At 45.1% G+C, this 18995-nt stretch overlaps 1 protein-coding gene across 2 annotated transcripts in view; it reads right to left on the bottom strand.

Moving 5' to 3' along the window:
• Nucleotides 1-964: 964 nt before the first annotated feature.
• LOC111158918 (semaphorin 6A) overlaps nucleotides 965-18995 on the bottom strand; it is a 126138-nt gene continuing 108107 nt past the window's right edge. For both annotated transcript variants that reach the window (XM_022521248.1, XM_022521249.1), the window contains one exon: nucleotides 965-3632. In XM_022521248.1, coding sequence (XP_022376956.1) covers nucleotides 2437-3632 — 1196 coding nt within the window. In that variant the 3' untranslated portion in view covers nucleotides 965-2436. The remainder of the gene's footprint in view (nucleotides 3633-18995) is intronic.

The raw sequence follows: 18995 nt of genomic DNA, 5'->3' as shown, positions 1-18995 counted from the left end.
AAACCTACCCTGAAGAGCAGCAAAGCTGCGAGGGAGGTTTGCAGGAACGCGAAGCTAATACGGGAGTCCTCGAGACACACCTAGTCTCACTCTGATTACAGAGGTACCACTTTTGCACCAGCCAACTCAAAATTGTCCCCAATCGTCTTTCTTGAAAAGATTTTTTTTCCTTTTTTTTCTTTTTAAAGACAAGACCGAACCCAGAAGATCAAACTGGAAATAAAAAGAGACAAAGAGGCCACCAAATATACTGTTTAACTGTTTAAAAACACAACAACCCCAAACAATGCTCACTGTTTACATTCTGTTGACAGTTCTTTTGTTCATGATAGAGTAAACAATAGTCCCCTCTGTGTCCTCGAGCTAATGAGAACCAAGGGGGGGGGCAAACACCCCCCCACCCCGCCCCTGTACAAACAATAACAACAAATGGATGAAGAAGTTTGTTAAAAAATTAAAAAAATCCTCTGCCCCAGTCAATGTTTTTGCAGCATCCATTGTGGTTGGCTTTGTACTTGGGAGTTACTGTTCCATCACAGCACGGACCAGCCCGCCTCCATCTACTTCCATGTCATTTCTTTGTGTGCTGAGCCCACGGCTTGGAGACACTCCCAGGTGCCCAGCAACTGCGCACACGGCATGTTCTCCAGCCAGTGGACCCAGCAGAAATGAGGGCTGGGACGTTAGTCCCTTCTCCGCTGGTCAATAAGGATACCACCGTGTTGAAATGATCTGAGAATACCAGGGAAGCAGGGAGCTCTGGAGGGAGACAGGGTATTGCCACCCACCACACTGGTGTCCATGCTGGGTAGCACGGCCAGAGGGTGGTTGGAGTTGGCACTAGAAGGAAGTGTGAATTGGAGGGTGTGCTGCCGCCTAGCTCTCCCAGGGGGCAGGCTTCTAACCACCACCACTGCATTCTTCTTCCATCTGCTAGATGCTAATCTTTCCGGAGGGCTGGAGTGGGGGTGGGGGGAGGGAGGGTCAAATAAATATCTGCATTTATTTCAAAAGGCGGGAGGAAAGTTTATCATAACGACAGTTTACAAGTGTACACAACTCAGGTGTAAGGCACAAATTTACATGTGGAAAAGAGGCTATTCACAGATGTAACCCCACGAAAAACCCGTGTGAGCAAACCATTAATTTATGCAAGGTAGCAGCCAGCATATTAATTAGTTCACGCCTTTAGTGGATTTTGTTTGCTGTCTCACATGCAAGGTGAAATGAGATGGGTATCACAAGCTGGTGCCTTCACAGAAAGTAAGAACCACTGACAAAGCCATGTTGGCAGCAACGGGACGCAGGACGTGTCATTCTAAAAGTTCCTCTCCCGGATGCTTTGTAAGTTAGGATCTGGAAGGACTTTTAAACTAATTAATTTTTTGCATGTTATGGGCCAGAGACCTGACCAGCAAATTAATGGGTTGATTCAAATAAATATTCCCCTCTCAACTTTTTCCTTTAGCTAGAGATCAGACAGTCCAAACACAAAGCTCAAAATTGCAGCTCCAACTTATTTACTCAGTGAATTTATTGTAAAAATAAACTCAATTATTCCAGTTAATGGATTTCCCGTTAAATAGTTTAACTTTCAAGGGGCCTTTCTGAAGCGCTGTTCATAGGATGGTAGGTGGAAGAGTTCTTTCCTTAAGGAAAAAAGGGTGAACAATAAATAAAGAGTTACTTGCGTTAACGGTCACGTTATTTCATTAAAAGAGAGGAGCAGAAATCTATGACATAGTTGCCCAACATGGCATTCATCTGCTAATAACAGAAAGCTGTAACACTGGTGGGCATTTCACAGTATCTGCGCATAGTAAACGTCTGCCATTGTTAAAGTCTGAGTTAGAATTATCAAGGAATTCTTTATTTTTAATTTTTTTTTGTCTTTTTAATTTTCATGATTTTTAAAAATGTGTTTTGTGTTTTGCCGGTGGAACGCCAGCCCTGGTGGGCAGCGCCCGGTGCAGTCCTGGACAACAGGTTGCAGTCATTGTTCCCCTGCAGGTGCGCACGGTGTGGGTGTGGGCGTGGGTTGTGGGGCGTGGGTTGTGGGGCGTGGGTGCGGGTGTGGGTGGGTGCGCGTGCGCAGGCGCGCGCACGCATGCGTGTGAAGGTTGGGGGGGGTGGGTATGTGCTTTTGGCTCATGTTTGTGATGAGAATTCAAGTCTCTCGTGAGTCCGACCTGCTGCACGGAGTGAGGGGACAGTGAAGTCAGAGAATGGAGGTGAGTCCCGCGTTGCAAACCTTCACCCCACCACGTGGCCCAATTTTCCAGAGTCCCCCTGCGCCCCCGAGGGGGGGACCCAGCGTCCTCCGCGCCGCCGCGGCCATCTTGGTCTGGTGGGTACTCAGGAAGTGGAGGGCCTCGCCGAACTGGGCGCGCGCCTGGCCGTTCCTGCTGTTTCGACACCTGACCCCTTCCCCTGGGATTATGTACACGCGTCATTGGGCTTCATGGATGTGGAAAGGGGGGCGAAGGAGGGTTTGGGGGGCACGTCCGGCTTTAGCGAGGGGGTGCGCTTCAGCCCCGACCTCGTCAGCGAGTTGTAGGCGTTGAGGCTGGGCTGCCGCGAAACAGTCACGGCCTGGCCGGAGGGCTGCGCGCCGTGCACCTGGATCGAGTCCACCCTCTGCGGGGCGGGGGGCGGGTTGTCTCCCCGGCCAAAGCTCTGGTTTCTGGACAGGTGGGAGGAATTGGAGCAGTTAGTATTGTTTCTTTTGAGAGTGGTGGCCTGGTGGCTTCTCGTGAGCGAGTTCGTGGTGGGGTAGCTCCTCTTATAGTCAAGGCCGTAGGAGGAGGAGTGGTGCATTTCCAGCCGCTTGCTCAGGCCGTTCTGAGACAGGGAGGCTCCCGGAGGGCCCAGGGAGGCCTCCCGCTGGGGGACTTTGGGGGGCAGGCTGTCCAGGTTCTCCACCAGGTTCACCCCGTGGTTGGGGCTCTTGCTGCTGAGATGTTCCTTGATGGTCTTATACTCCAGGGTGGCGGCCTGGTCCTCCAGCGCCATCTGGGCCACCTCGCTCATTTTGGGCTGGTCCACGTACTCGTGCTGGTAGCTCTGCTGCGTGATGGGCAGGACCACCACGCTGGGGATGTGGCTGGGGGAGGCCCGCAGGTCCGTGGGGATCACAGGGGAGCCCATGGGGGGCATGTCCTTGGTGCAGGCGTTGATGAGGTTCTGGTTCCTCTCCCACTCGCGGCTGCCACGGCTGGGCTTCCGCTTCTGCTGCAGCGTCGGGGTGGACTCCGGGGTGGGCAAGGCCGCCAGGTCTAAGTGGTGCTGATCAGCCTTGATGAGCATCTTGGCCGTGTTGCCGGGCGTGGCGAGCTTGCCGTTGTGCATGAGTGGCGTGAGGATGGCCTCCGGCTTCGGATCTTTGGACTGGGTGTCCCCAAAGAGGCCGCTGAGCTTGGTGACGCTGCTCATGGAGCCCCGGCGCGAGTGGGTGAGCTCCTTCTCCTTGCGCTGCACGGCGGACACGTCCTTGCGCCTGTGGTCGCAGACACAATAGACGATGATGCCGGAGAAGACGGCCCCCATGACAAAAGCCAGAATGACCGCAATGGCCAAGAGGGTGACAGGGACGAGCTGGTCATGGCCTTTGAGGTAACTTTCCCGAATCACTCCTGCAATAGACATCGTATTGGGTGTTAAGAAGTGAAAGCACGCCGCGGGGCTTTATTTTTGTTTGGCGTTCACCCCGTTAATTAATAACAGTAATAAGTGACAATAGCACCTGTGCCTAACTTGTCTTGGGGCGCAGCTTGCCAGACATTAACTAATTAATCCTCTCCAAGTCGCCTCCCCTTCCCATGACATATGTAAATAGACTTCATTTGTTGCCTTCTTTGTGTTCTGAAAAAGTGCCTTTTTTCCTACCCCCTCTCTCAAGCATATGCTTTCTACTTGCTTCAGTCTGTGGAATAGGACAGTTTTCATTTACAAAATTTGTTCCCGCCCCCCCCTCCAATCTTTTCTCAGTCTTCTCCTCAGGAAATTGGGATAAGGGAGATACGTTGAGTCTGGGTGGTGGGTGGGCAAGAGGCAACAATTTTATGCCTGTTAAATGAACAAATGGCCCAGCTCTCCACGGTTCCAGGGTCTTCTCTGCTGACCTTTTTGTGGGCACCATGGCCTCTATCTGGAGAAAAAGCTATGTGTGCATTTCAGGCAACTGGAAGAAAGACCTTGTGTGCCATTTATGGTGAAAAAAAACAAAAAACAAAAAACAGCTAAAGCTCACATTACAAATGTTTATGCCAATTTTGTATCATCCTTCAAAAAACAAAAAACCAAAAACCCATGCACACTCAATTTCAGGTAAATATGCTGAATATTTGAACGGAGCTCTTCCCTTACTTGAACTGAAAGAATATTTAGAAAAAAAAGACCATTTGGGGCCCTGGAGTGGGTTTGAGAAGTGTCAGGTCTCATTATTACGGCTAGAATTTGCTGTCATGGTGAGATTCTTCAGCAGAGCTAATCTCTTCAATTTAATAAAAATTATGTGACTACACCCGTCAATAATCTTACACTACATTAACCCAGAGGCTGTGTTTCTGAAGAAAGTTGCCTTCCCTATTCCTGCTTAATCAGCCACCAAGCTGAGACTATAATCAAATGCAAACACTGAGGCTTTTATTTTTTTAATACCAAGTGAGAATACACATCACAATTGTCAGATCTTAAGTGCTTGATGCGGTAGCTAAAAAATAAAATCTCAAATACCTCAATTCCTGCCTCTGGAGAGTGGAAGAACATGAATACATTAGAGGCACTGCATGGGCTGAGGAAATGTAAACATTGTTCCTATTATGGAAATGATAGTAAGACAGAAAATGTACCTTCTCTGGTCTCAGGAGACACATTTTTCATCTGCTAAATCAACTCTTTCTGGAATATGTTTAATGTATTTTACTGGCAGATATCAGTGGCACAGAATTAGAATGAAATAAAAACCTCTACCCCTTCCTAAACCCACAACACGCAGCCCTTCAGCTTCTGCTGAAATGCTTCCTATGTCACAGCTGAGACCTTGAAGAAATGCAGCTTTGTCATAGGATCTTCCTGCTAAAATATTTTGATTAGGGAAGCAATGGTTTTAAATCTCAGGTACCTTTGCCTGTGGGAGAGAACATTCTCTTTCTCTTTTCTTTCTAAACATTTCCTCCTCCCCTCGCTTGTGACATCACAGTTGGTTGCTGTGGAAATGATTGTCCTATGACAAAGGATTGTGACTTCGGGGGAATAAGTAGAAGCAGTGGAACATCTCTTGAGAAACTAAGATTCTGTGATTAAACAATTGCCCTTGGTAATGAAGGGCAGGGCAGGGGATTCACCCCCCAGGGGAAAAGAGTGTGTAAGATGGCAAGACCTTGAATAATTTCCAAATGTGACACTTCTTAAATATTTCCAGATTTATCTTCATGAACTTTTAAGGGGTAGAAATGGAGAAGCAAAAAAACAGCAGGAAATTAGGCTATAACTCACACCTTTTATAACCCGGAGCTTCCCAAACTGTGAGGTGTCTTGCTTTCAAATACGTTTAAATACCTAGTCACCAAGAAACTGTGCTAATGGAAATTTCTTCCTTAACTTTACATTTCCTTGTTGTAATGCTAAAATAGCAACTGATTTTCTTTCAGTTTTGATTGTTTGGGGTTCTGTTGAAGATCATTTTTAACCGCCTATGTACAATGGCACAAAAATGTACACCTGTGAATAAAAATGGGTTTAATTTCTGTCATTGACTTGGAGATCTCTGGAATCTAACCACAGGGTAGACCTCACCGATGAGGGTGTGGGGGGGGTACTAGGTAGATTTTTCATGGCAGTGGGCATTTCAGATATCCCCTCCTGGCAATCACCTTCATGGGGACTGTGTCTTCCCAATAAGTGCATCCTTAGAATAACAGGTACCTACAGTTGACTTTCGTATTTTGTGATTTAAATTCACCTCTCAGCTTAAGAGGAGCAGAGAGAGAAGGCGGCTCAAGTACTTCATTTGTCTCATTCATCGTTTAATTGGGAAAACTGCAAAAATTTCAAGTTTATTCATGGCTTTTTTTTAACTTAAAGCTATTCTTCTTTCATGTCTGAAGGTCCTTGACTATCTTAATCTCATGGAAACCACTTGCTCTTTCACTGGGTCAAACTTTTCTAGGGGATGACATTTGAGTTCAGGTTTTTGGCTGTTAACAAATCAAGTAGGATATGACCTTTGAGAAAAATGGTTTCAAACAGTCCCCACACCCCCATCTCATTTTGTTATGTAAATAGTGCCCTTAAAAGCCTGCATCTCTTCACTTTTGAGATATCTACCCCAAAGCAGGTGGCCTTCCCTTATTTGCTTGTGCAAATTCAGAAATCCCATGTACAGAGTTAGAAACAGATCAGAGATTAAGTTGAAAGCACAAGTCAGGAAGTAAGTTTTAAGTCATTTTTGGAAAATGCCTTCCAAACTTAAAGCTTTCTGCTTAAACCAGGAGAAGAGCAAAGGGGCATTCATAGAAATGATTAAATCAACTTTGTGACATTGGCCACTGTGAAGGATTGAACATAGTGGTCTTGTCAGAGACGTGGGGGTGGGTGGGTGATGGTACAAGCAACACCAGAGATCTCCGTGGGCCTGGGGTCTTTGGCGCCCATGTACTGCTGGGTGACCTTTTGGCCCATCTCTGGGCCTCAGTTTTTTTTATTTGTGTTGTGGGGTTAATACACTTAATGCCTTACTGGGTTCTTGCAAGAATCAAATGAAATAACAAATAAGAAAGAACTTAAATGCTGTAGTTTGCTGGACAAATCTGTAGGTCAAAAGAAGCCACAAATGAGACCTGGTGGGCCAGCAGCTCATGGAGGGCTTAAGAGTTAACAGCTACAACCTCTCCATTTGGTTGCATTTGCTATGGATCTCCCTGGGGAGGGGGACAGACCTGTTCTTCTCAGCTCCAAACCTTGTGCCGTCCAAATGTTGCCAAAGGGATTGATTATGTTGAGGCAACATAAGGGAACATGTACCTCTGTCTCAGGACTGCCCATAGGTCCTGCATTTTGAAATAAGTAAAACAACAAAAGCAGGAAATGTTGAGCAGAATGCAGCAATTCTAGTTAGACGCCTACTGTAATAATAATCCTGCATCTGGCCCCTTGAGGGTGGGGCCTTTTTTTTTTTTTTTTTTTAATGCATTTCTAACCCTCACTGTCCCCAGGGCTCCTTAGTTGGGCACTTAATAAATGATTATTGGATAAATCGTTTTGCAATACATTGAACACTTTCAAATGGGCCTCTAAACTTGGTGGGACATTTTTGCAGTGACCATAACCTTCTGAATTTGCAGAACCAAATTATATCTCCATTCACAGAACAGAATATAGTCATACTAACATCCATTAAACAAAAGAAGTCTATAAAGGTGCTCAGTATATGTTCAAAATAATATAAACTATTTCAAAAATGAGAAATTCATTCTGAGATAATTCCAAAAGAGACGATGAGGGTAGATGGGTTACTTGTAACTGGCTCATCTGGTTGAGTTGAGTAATTGAATAATTTGAAATAAATACAGCTCTGCCAAGGGAGCTGGTTGAACGTCATCAGTGCTTCACAAGCTGTGTGGAAACTCTGGCAGGTGGAGGGGCTTTTGTAGGGGGGAAAGTCCCTCTCCAGGTATCTCCCCTGCCCCCCACCTCCCAGGAGACCAGTAAGACCTGGTGTCTCCTGGAGCACTGAAGTGCCTTCCTTTACCAACCCCTGGACCTTCAGCTCTCCGCAGTTGAAAATGGGGCATTATAATGAAAACAGTATCTGAAACATTCTTTGCATTGATTCATTAACCACCAGCTATTTCTCACCAGTCATGAGGTGCTAAATGGTTATTCTTTCCGCCTTCCTATTGCAGGAAGCAAGGCACACAATGGCTTAGAGATTTCTCTGAAATCATGCCTTAAATTGGCAGGACTGAGAAAGAAGAGAATCTTCACTTTTTTTCTCCCCCTGAGGTGACAGAGTTTTCAGATGCAGGAGGGATGCCAGAGGGAGGTCTCAGAGGGACAATGGGCTGCTCTGTAGAGGCTGAAGCAATGAAAAGGTTATGAAAAACCCCACCCTCCAGGCCCCACAAAATGTAATTAAAATAAGAACAGTTACAAACCGTAAAGAGGAAGTCCAACACAGTTGTGAATTTTCCTATGATGATCATGTGAAGGCATTTTGAGATTTCAAACATCAGATTCTTTATTTAGAAAACAGTGAATGGTTTCTGGTAGCCCTGCTGTGGGATTGTCTGCAATTGTCTGGTCTGCATGGCATGTCCCAGAAAAGATCTCCTAACTCAGGGTTGAACTGGGATGTTCTTGGTTCCTTTACTCTCATTGTCATGGCATAACAAGGGTTGAGCTCCAATCTTCGTGGGTGTCTTCGGCAAACATTTCCTGAGCACAGACCAAAGCACTGTGCCAGGTGTTGGAGACAAAGTGAAGGAGGCACAAACCCTGCCATCCACTAGGGAGAAGGCCTGTGCTAATGCATGAACTGCTTCCAGAGTGGGGAAGCGCTGTGAGATGCATTGCTCCTAGCTCAGGGTAGGCTGTCTGTTGAAGCAGAACAATAAGAGCTAGTATATGGAGAGAGAAAAAGTGGAAGCTGTGTTCCTTGTGGTGAACGGCCTAACTCCTGTCTAGTCCTCTCAAGCTCTAGGCAAGAGCTACTTGGCTGAACTCTCCCTTGCTTCTGGGCATTTACACAGGCTGTTCCCTGTGCCTGGAATATCCGTGCTCACCCCTCATTTTTCTGACCTCGTCCTTAAGGCCTCAGCTTAAATGAGGAAATCTTTTCTAACTTAACCCCAACCAGATTAGCTCTTCTACGAGTGCCCCGGCGATCTGTACTTCTTTCTTAAAGTCACCACTCTTATATGTTACTTGATGTTTGTTTTTCTCACCTAGATTGTTTTAGGAGGGAGATTCACCCCTCAGTTTCCAGGGATGCAGGAGCTCAGTAAATCTCTGCTAAATAAATAGTGAACGAATGCAGGAGGACTAGCAGAGGAAAAGTAAGAACAAGAGCTGAAGACCATTTAGAAGCAGGCCGAGGAAAGCCTTGAATGACTGAAAAAGAGATTTAGAAGACACGTCCATTTTGGAAGGAAAGTTCTTAGTTAATTTACCTGCAATGTTAAGGGTTGTCTTGCCTGAGAAAGCGGACTTCCGGCTTATTCTGCCTGCTGTTGGATCCACCCTTGAAAACCAGCTGGCTTCACAGAGTCAGTACCTTTGCGTCAGGAGCACAGCTAGTCCACCTAAATTTATTTTCACTGTTTTTAAAATGAAAGCTTTTTTTTTCACCTACACTTATCCCCTGCATCCTGACAGAAATAGCTGGGAGAGGGCTGTCCTGTCAAAGCATGAAATGAGACAAATGCAAACACATAAAATCAACTGCACCTGCTAAGCCACATGCCAAGGAAGAGCCCTCCCCACGGCCCAGTTACCTTGCTCAGTACAGGAGCCCCCGGCAGCCAGGCCATGAAATGGTTAAGTGCGCACTTTCCCCTCTCACCCCTGCTCACTGGACTGCCTGTTTCGGAGCTGCTGTGATATGATGGATGTGTCTGTCTCCATAGTGAAGTGATTAATAGGCATCTGTGTAGAGCGGACCCGGTGACCACAAAGACAACAAAGCCTCTCTGTGTCCTTTAGAGAAATATGCAAAGGCAAAAAGGAGGATGGACATTTCCTTCAGGGCCAAGCCAGAGCGGGTTTCATGTTGGGCCTGAGAGCTAACAAAGATGGCAAAACACCAAGAAAAGCCCTGGAGTAGGATCCCCTAAAAATAAACTCTTGATTTTCCTTTAGAGTAAGACAAGCCTGCAGTTTCCTTGAAATCCTCATAACAACTTGGGTGAATGGAATCTAACAACCCAATTTTTCTTGTTTGAAAATCTTATTGCAACAAAATGCCAGGCTCCCAGTCCTGCAAGGCAGTATGAATGAATGACCTAATCGTGGTCCAGGCATCATGGCTGCTAACCACAGAGGGCAGGCTGTAATCCCTAGTAAGGAGAGAAGAAAACAAAACGGGGGGAAAAAACCTAACTGGAGACAATTTATCCTCAAAGCCACGCCCCACCGGTGGAGATGACTGTAGTGAAAATGCAGTGGGAACTCTCTGTGGTTATCTTGGCAGGAAGGAGCCCTCTTCTTGTCTCAGGGCATAACGTGAACCAGATGGTTTAAGAATAAACTGAAGAGCCAGCAGCCATGGAAATGGGCTCAGAGTTTATAACTCAAACTTTCCTTTTCCTGCCCCCCCACCACCCTGAAGATTAGGTGCTGGGAGGAGCCATGGTCCTGAAGGGTATCAAATTAACAACTGACCAAAGTAGAGGCAACTTCCCGGCTGTATTAACTATCCTCAGTTCAGAAGCTATTTTAAAGCTCACATAGTGAAATAGTGCTTACTGTGGTTGCCTGTGGATGAAGCCACTTCCAGTCTTGTCACCTGTGAAATTGATGCCTTTTTTTTTTTTTTTTTTAAATTGTTGTTGGGATGCCATCGCAGGCCGGAAAGGGAGAATGAGAGTGAAATTTGCTCTATTTCACATTTTTTAGAGGAGAAACAGCTTAATTTCTCTTTGTGCCAGTGGGAGCCCTCGGGTCTCTGAGGTCTCACACTTGGCACTGCCCATGGAGGGCTACACCCTCGCATGGATTGGGGTCTTGATTGGGCCTCATGATAAGATGGTTTTTAAAAGCCATGCCCTGAAGTGTTGGTCTGTGGTGGCATGTGTTAGAACTGTCACTGTCTTCGTAAAGGTAATGATTATTTCACATGGGCAAAGTTTTAGTGCAATTTATGTGGTTACTTTCCTTCTTTTTGAGGTTCTCTTCCTAATAAGACTGGAAACCCAACATCTAAGCAATTTCTCAAACCAGACAAAGCATTTCTGTTCTCCAGCTTCCTACTCCCATTGTCTTGCTTTGCTCTCTCACAAGGCATCAAAGCTACAAAATGGGGAAGTGGATCTCCCACTAAAATTTCACTAATATTTGAAATTCAGGTGATTCTTTGAATCATTTGCAGTGCTTAGATTTTTTTTTTTTTTTCCTCTACAAAGCAAAGATAAATATGAGGAAACAGTTCTGTTTGAATACTAAAGCTGCCACGGAAATACAGTTCTTGGGACCTGGATTATAGATGAGGCTGGGTGTTAACTGGTGAAGAGTCTAAACCTAGAAGTCATAAAGACCTGGGTTTGAGTCTTGGCTTTATAACTAACTAATTTTGTGACCTTGGGCAAGTCACTCAGTTTCTCTGAGCATCAGTATTGATTATGAGACGAATGTTGTTGGAAGGATTAAGAGGTTAAATGAATGCATGTAAAGCATTTGTTATCGTGGAGGACATTTGTTAAGGCCCAATTAATAATGTAATAGAAGGGGTGCCTGGTGGTTCAGTCGTTAAGTGTCTGCCTTCTGCTCAGGTCATCCCAGGTTTCTGGGATCGAGCCCTGCACTGGGCTCCCTGCTCTGCTGGGAGCCTGCTTCTGTCTCTGTCTCTCTCCCTCTGTCTGTCATGAATAAAATCTTAAAAAAAAAGTGATAAAAGTATTTCTAGAATTTCTGACAAGTTACCTGCCTTGTACAGGGTCCAAGATAGGCTCTTTTAATCCAGCACTTTGCTAGGGTTTGACTGTGTCAGCCAAGAGTAGAAAAGTAAAGATTTAAACATAAAATCTTAGGGAATGACCTTCATTAAGATAACCCACAGCCACTTGTGAAGTGTCTTAAATCATTGCTGCTTCGGGTACCTGGATGGCTCTGTCAGTGAGGCATCTGTCTACCTTTGGTCCAGGGCCTGACTCCAGGGGGTCCTGGTCCTGAACCCCTCGGGCTCCCTGCTCAGCAGGGAGTCTGCTGGTCCCTTTGTCCAGGCTTCTGCACCCTTTGCCCCGGCTTGTGCACGCTTGCATGCTCTCGCTCTCTTTCTCTCTCACATGAACAAATAAATAAATAAATAAATAAATAAATAAAATTTCTCTTTCAATAATAAATAAATAAATAAAACAAATTTTCAAATAATAAATAAATAAACAAATAAATACATCTCTTTCAAATAAATAAGTAAAATCTTTAAAAAAATTAAAAAAAAAAATCATTGCTGCTCAGCATCAGCATCGCCTAGAACTTGTTAGAAATACACATCCCTGGGACGCCTGGGTGGCTCAGTGGGTTAAGCCGCTGCCTTCGGCTCAGGTCATGATCCCAGCGTCCTGGGATCGAGTTCCACATCGGGCTCCTTGCTCAGCAGGGAGCCTGCTTCTCCCTCTGCCTCTAACTGCCACTCTATCTGCTTGTGCTCTCTCTCTCTCTCTTTCTCTTTCTCTCTGACAAATAAATAAATAAAATCTTTAAAAAAAAAAAAAAAAAAAAAAAAAAGAGAGACATCCTTGGGCCCTGCCCAGACTTTTCTGAATCAGAATCTTTGGAATTGAGGTTCATAAATTTGTGTTTTAACAAGCCCACCAGGTGATTCTTATTTTCACTAAAACTTGAGAAACCCTGCCCGGCCTGACATGAATGATAGGCCAGAAAACGCATGTTTAGCTTTAAAAGTCCAGCCTCAGATACCACCGAGGCAAGCCAGACATTCAGACTGATGGCTAATATAAATAAATAAATGCAGTCTTCCTTGGTGTTCAGAGCCTGGGTCTTTAGCAGGCCTTGGCTATGTCAGCTCTTTACTGCAGTTCCCATTTTCTGGCGAAGAATACAAAATCAGTGTGATTTTATTGGAAAGACAAACAAATCCCTAACACTTTCCCTTGGTACCTGACAGAAGCTTGACACAGGGCCTCAAATGCGGTGGCCCTGCTGTAGCAGAATCAACCCAGTTTGCTTAGAGCCACAGGCTGTTGGGAAAACACCTGTGGTTTATGTGCCCCAGCATGCAGACGTGGAGGGGAATGTCTGATGTGCCCCTCTCCATCATAGGGGCCCTCCAGGAGGGACTGGTCCTGCAGAGCCCAGGTGGGTCCTAGGTTGGGTCAGCTCCATCGGGACTGGGTCCCAGGGACAGAAGCAGCAGTGTCTCCGGGAGCTCACTCTGACTAGGCAGCCTCCTCAAGGGACCTGTGCATGGCATCCTGTCACCTAGAAACTGACTGTAGTGAGTGCACAGCTGTCAGGCAACGTTTGACGGTGGGTCAGGGCCCCCTTCCTCCTCCTCCTGCATGCTCTGACAAGAGAATTATGGACTCCTAAAGTTTCTTTTATATTTCTGAATTAGAGGGGGGACTGGAGCTCATTCCCCAAATCCAAGTCCTGCTTTCTGATCATAAAGATGCCGAGCTCAACAACGCACCGCACACGGCCTAGTGCTTCCAGATCTGCTGAGTCGAACTGAATCTGCAAATCCCTAGACTTAAGATGTAAGACATCTTCAGTTACATTAAATTTCTGTTGTGTGCTTTTAAATCACACAGCGCAAGGCCCATCAGCACTTAGGGTATATTTATTGCTGTAACAAATGTCAGATGATTGTGTCCAGTGTTATCCATTATTTATGAATAACAGAGGCTGTAGGACTGGAAACGACAAGCTTTAATATGTCCAAAAGGTTAGGCATAATGCAGATTGCTGCTCTATAAATTTCTTGACACTATTTTCCCTCCTAATAAAGCACTGTCAGTGCTGACCGTACTGAACTTTGCATTATTTCTGTACCATTCATGACTGCCTCTGCCTTCAGTGAAGACGTGTAATTGTAGGAACATATTTAACAAGAAAGCATCCTTTTAAAAAGCAGGAAAGTTTAAAAGTAGAGTAGGAAATTCCTCTTACCCCATTAAAAATTGAGTCTCTTTATGAAGACAGTTCCTCAGCTGTAGGCTTATGAGAGCTTCAGAAATATTAATTAAAGATGACAAACCCTCACACTGCCCATAATTAGCTTTCTGACACTGATTAAGATCCTGTCTGCCATGCGCTCGGCATGTTTGAGCATAGCCACCTACTTTTCGCTAGTTAACTTTTCACTGGTTAACCTGTGACTGGAGGTGCTGGGAGGTTTACAGGCGATGCAGTCTGGGGGGATCTCGTCGGGCCTGCAGCTCGGCCCATGTGCTTCACGGGACTTGAACTCTTATTCCTGCAGCCTGTCTCTCCCTGGGACCCACATGTGGATACAGCTTTCCCGTCCTCTCTCACTCTCTCTCTCTCTCTCTCTGGTAAGGACGTGAATTGTGTATTCTGAGGCAACACTTGGAGCTTTCGAGGCTGTGCTCCCGTATAATGTCAAGAAAAGAGAAGCCGTCCTCAGGAAATTTCCCAGTTCCCACTTTTTGGCCCTTCCTAGGCTACTTTGTTTATGAAGCAGTAAGTTTTGCAAAGTGAACCTTGTAACAAGCTCTTTCTTTAAAACAAAACAAAACGGGGCGCCTGGGTGGCTCAGTGGGTTAAAGCCTCTGCCTTCGGCTCAGGACATGGTCCCAGGGTCCTGGGATCGAGCCCCGCGTCGGGCTCTCTGCTCCGCAGGGAGCCTGCTTCTTCCCCCCCCCTCTCTCTGCCTGCCTCTCTGCCTACTTGTGATTTCTCTCTGTCAAATAAATAAAAAATCTTTAAAAAAAAAAAAATAAAACAAAACAAAACAAAATACAAAACTCAAGGAAGTGAGTCCATCAGAAAGCTTTGAGATAAAGCTAATATTTTTCCATTATTATGCATGATCCAAAATACAAATCGACTCTTTGCTGTTTTATTGTTAGAACAAAACAAATCTTAGAGGGACACCGTGCCGTCCAACCAATTAAAGAGCAAATTTTTAACTTCTCCAGATGTTCAGTTAATAAGATCATGCTTAGGGCGCCTGGGTGGCTCAGAGGGTTAAGCCTCTGCCTTCAGCTCAGGTCATGATCTCAAGGTCCTGGGATGGAGCCCCGCATCAGGTCTCCGCTCAGCAGGGAGCCTGCTTCCTCCTCTCTCTCTGCCTGCCTCTCTGCCTGCTTGTGATTTCTCTGTGTCAAATAAATAAATAAAATCTTAAAAAAAAAATTCATGCCTAACCTAGTCCCTGTAGTCCTTGAAAGTTCCATTAAGCTGTCAGAAAACTTTATCATTGTGTGTGTTTTTGTGCAAAAGACAGAGAATGGAAAAAAAAAAAAAGATTGAGGGGAAAGGGTTGGGGGTAAAATGAATTCATGTCAAGGATGATGTGGCTTGGAAAAGTGGCTACAGATTAAAGGTAAGAGGCACCTTTAGAATGTGAATTGATTGGTAAAATACCCTAAGGTGTAAGTTGCTGATTTTAGAAGAAAAAATTCAAGTCTGCATAATCATAATTTCAGCCTTTTTTTTTTTTTTGAGAAAATGGATGTTAGGTGAAGAAAAAGATTTTAGTTGGTATCTCTTGAAAAGAAACTTTAAATATTGGTGTGCATATGCAGGCAGGGAGATGAAATAGCTTCCTATACGAATGACATTTAACTTTTTTTTTTCCCCCCATCTAACCTTTCCACAATAATCTCATCAAGACCTTAGATAAATTCAGCAAGTTGTCAGGAGGATATAAAATTCATTAGATCAAATCTACATCTCTGCCTGCACCGCTGGGGACGTCCTCTCTCTCCACGTGGGCTGCTCTGTCTGGCCCCTCCTCCCAAGCACGGGCTCACGGGAGCCGTGCGCATCCTCAGTCCCAACTCCCGGCACCCAACCTGCTCATGGTCCCGCTTTCCTCCGCTATTCAGATTCTGCTTTTGGTAGGTGGCTTGGAAATAACTAGTTTAATCTAGTAAACCCTGGGTTATATCAGCGTTTCTTCCTCAGCTTCCCCCAATCTCAGAGTCAGATCTGGACAAAAACTTGGTGCCATGCATCCCAGTGTTTGAACTAGAGAGACAGAGAAGCACAAATTGGGAGTTGAGCTGGCTTGGAGCTCTACCTAGGATAGAGCTCGTAGCTTGGCAAGGAGCATCTACCAGGGAAATGCCAGTGAGGTGTAGAAACAGACACTTTAGATCCAAAACAGATGTAAAGTTCCATTTCCCCAACTTGCTGTATATGTGTAACTCATAACCTAATGTTATTGAGGGATCCATTCGTTACATGTCTGTCATCCTCTTGATCTCTGTCCTTCCTTCCTTCCCATGCTCCTTTCATCCCCTTTTCCCACCCATCCACCTTCTATCCACCACTGCCCACAGCTATAGCACAAAGCCCTTAGCGTAACTTTGAAGGCTCCAGACTACCATTTCAATCTCAGGTCGAGTTGTGGCTAGTCACAGCACACTCTGTCTTATACTCTGTACTTTCTTAGCTTCATGTTCCGGTCATGTGGCTTATTTGGCTCGGAATGGCTGCCTTCCCCCTTGTTATCCTTCAGTACTTTGCAAGGCCTTTCCCTCAGATCCCAGCTATGTCTCCCTTCCTGCTGTCTCAGATTACCACTGGTCCCTCTTTCCTTCTCTTGGACTTCACTCTGCCCCACTGGCTAGCCAGGAGGTCACCTGCACATAGCCCCTGAGAAACTGATTTCCTTGACTTGAAGACTTACGTGGAATTTAGATCAGTAGCCTTTGTAACATTCAGTTTATGGCTAAATGTTTGTGGAAAGCATGAACAAAGAAAGTGAGGTTGCCCTTATGTCTTGCTTTGAGCTGGGGTTTTTGTCGCCATTATTAAACATATTTTCTGGTGCTTTCTAGATTCTAGTTGATCTCTTTCAAAGGCATGGAAATGAGAAATGGAAAAAAAGGGCAGCCGTATAATTAAAGAAGAAAAAATTTAACATATTAGGTTAACATAACAGTTGATAAAAACTTGAGGTTAAATAAAATTAAAAAGAACCAATAGTTTTAACCATGCCCTTGTTTAGGAACAGTTTGATTTCTGAGTCTTTCTAACTTAAAAAGGGCATTTGAGGTGAGCCTGGGTGGCTCAGTCGGTTAAACATCTGATTCTTGGTTTCAGCTCATGTCTGATCTCAGGGTTGTGAGATCAAGTGGCCTTGGGCTCATTGCTCAGCAGGGAGTCTGCTTGTCCCTCTCCCTCTGCTCCTCCCACCACTCCATGCTCTCTCTCTCTCAAATAAATTTTTTAAAAGTGGCATTTGAAAGCCTACATTCAGTGATAATCTGTTGAATTACTCTATCACATTTCAAATGCATGTATAACTTTTAGTGATAATTCTCTGATAATATTTTTCACAGAATGAAAATTTTAATTCCTCTTATATGGGTTATTCTAGGGTTTTCTCAGAGTTAAAGGGTAGGTGTAATCTAGACATTAGATTTTATGTACTCACTGAAGAAATTATCAGCAGTCTCTCCCCATAGGATTGCCAGGTAGCAGGTATGCAGAACATCCAGTTAAATTTCAACTTAAGCGGAATAATAATGTTTTGGTATAAGTATGTCTCAAGTGATCTGTTGGACATACTTACCCTAAAAAGTATTCATGACTTATCTGAAATTCAAATTTAACTAGGAATTCTATAATCTAGTAACTTTACCCTGGGACCCCTAAATAATGTGCTTCTAATGATTCCCACAAATATTCTTTGGACCCGTCTATACTTTGGAGATGAAAATAACAGAGTAACAAAAATGGTGCCAAACCTTTATGGGGCCAGTATAGGATAATTTACAAATTAAAATACTAATGGACTAAATATCAAAAATTGTATCTTATTTTTCATCATCAGCAGCAGTAGCAACTTTAGATACTTTTCCTGAACTTTGAAGGATCGCTTTCCTCCAACACAGCAGAAAAAAGTGCACTTTAATTCAGAATGGTTGTTGGGACAACAGTAGTCAGTCCCCGTCTGCTGAGTGTTCCTGGGCTCTGAGCATGCCCACTCCTACCCAGTCCAGTCAGGTGTGGATTGTGGAGGGGCAGGTGGGGCCTCCTGCCCCATCCACTGGTAGTCTTCCCCACCAGACTCAACCCCGTGCTCTGAATTCTCCAAGACTGCCCGGCCATCACATTTGAAAATGGCTGTAATGCTATAGGTTTTACTAATAAAAGCTATGCAGATTATCAAGGGCTTCGTTTTTTTGGAACAAAGTTAAGGCTGTTGGAAAAAAAGCCCGAGTTTGGCAGCATTTCTACCAAACCTTAAAATGTGAATGCTGCATCAACCATACCTCCCTCCTCTCCCCTCATCTCCTCTCCTCCCTGTGTCCATGGCGCACGACGCCCACAACACGGTGCTGAAGGGAAGGGCTAAAGACATGGGTCTGAGAAACCGTCTTCCAAGAGCTGTGTCCTGACATCAGCCAAGCTGCTTTGAGTTGTCTACGACCCTATTCTAAAATCTGCTGTGCGCACTTCAGCTTTGTTCACACAGGCAGTGGTGGCCGGAAAGGCTTTTCAGGGCACTTCTTGACTATGTGTGCTTTGTCTGACAGTTTGCTGGTTCTTGGATAGGAGCCGTGTCTATCTCTAGCATAGCCTCTGACTCCTTATTGGCTTCCCGTACTGCATGTGCAGCCAGTCATAAATTTTGCTTGAGACGCCTCAGAAGACGTTTTTGTTATGGCAGTGGTACTGAGGAAATGCCAGAGAGTATCTGGCCCCAGTGTGGGAGTCAGGAGAGGCGGAGGACCTTGTTTTTCTTCCTTTACTGTTGTCCTCCCTAACAATTCTCTCTGGATGTGAGATCACCTACATGAGACTTGATAGGAGCCAAGAAATTACTTTCCCCATAGAATTGGGGCACTTTAAAATCCCCAATCCATTAGATTTTAAGGATCGGAGGTTGTTAAAAAGCTAGTGCCATTGGGGCCACGCTCACCTCAAATTGGATTTCTCAGCTTGTTAATGAGGAAAGCCTGGCTCTGAGGTTTTGAGGCTCAGAATAGGTAGAGTTTGAATGGGATCAGAGGGACAAAGGGGTCAGGAGTAGGTTACTGCCAGGTCAGGGGAACACTGTGTCACGAGTCCAGACCGGTAATGGAAAAGCAGATGGGCAGCAGAAATGCTGACGCTCAGCT

Source organism: Enhydra lutris, unplaced genomic scaffold, assembly GCF_002288905.1.
Source record: "Enhydra lutris kenyoni isolate GAN:26980312 unplaced genomic scaffold, ASM228890v2 scaffoldscaffold64, whole genome shotgun sequence".
Lineage (NCBI taxonomy): Eukaryota > Metazoa > Chordata > Mammalia > Carnivora > Mustelidae > Enhydra > Enhydra lutris.
Note: the sequence above shows the minus strand (reverse complement) of the source record. Positions and strands in the feature narration are given on the sequence as shown.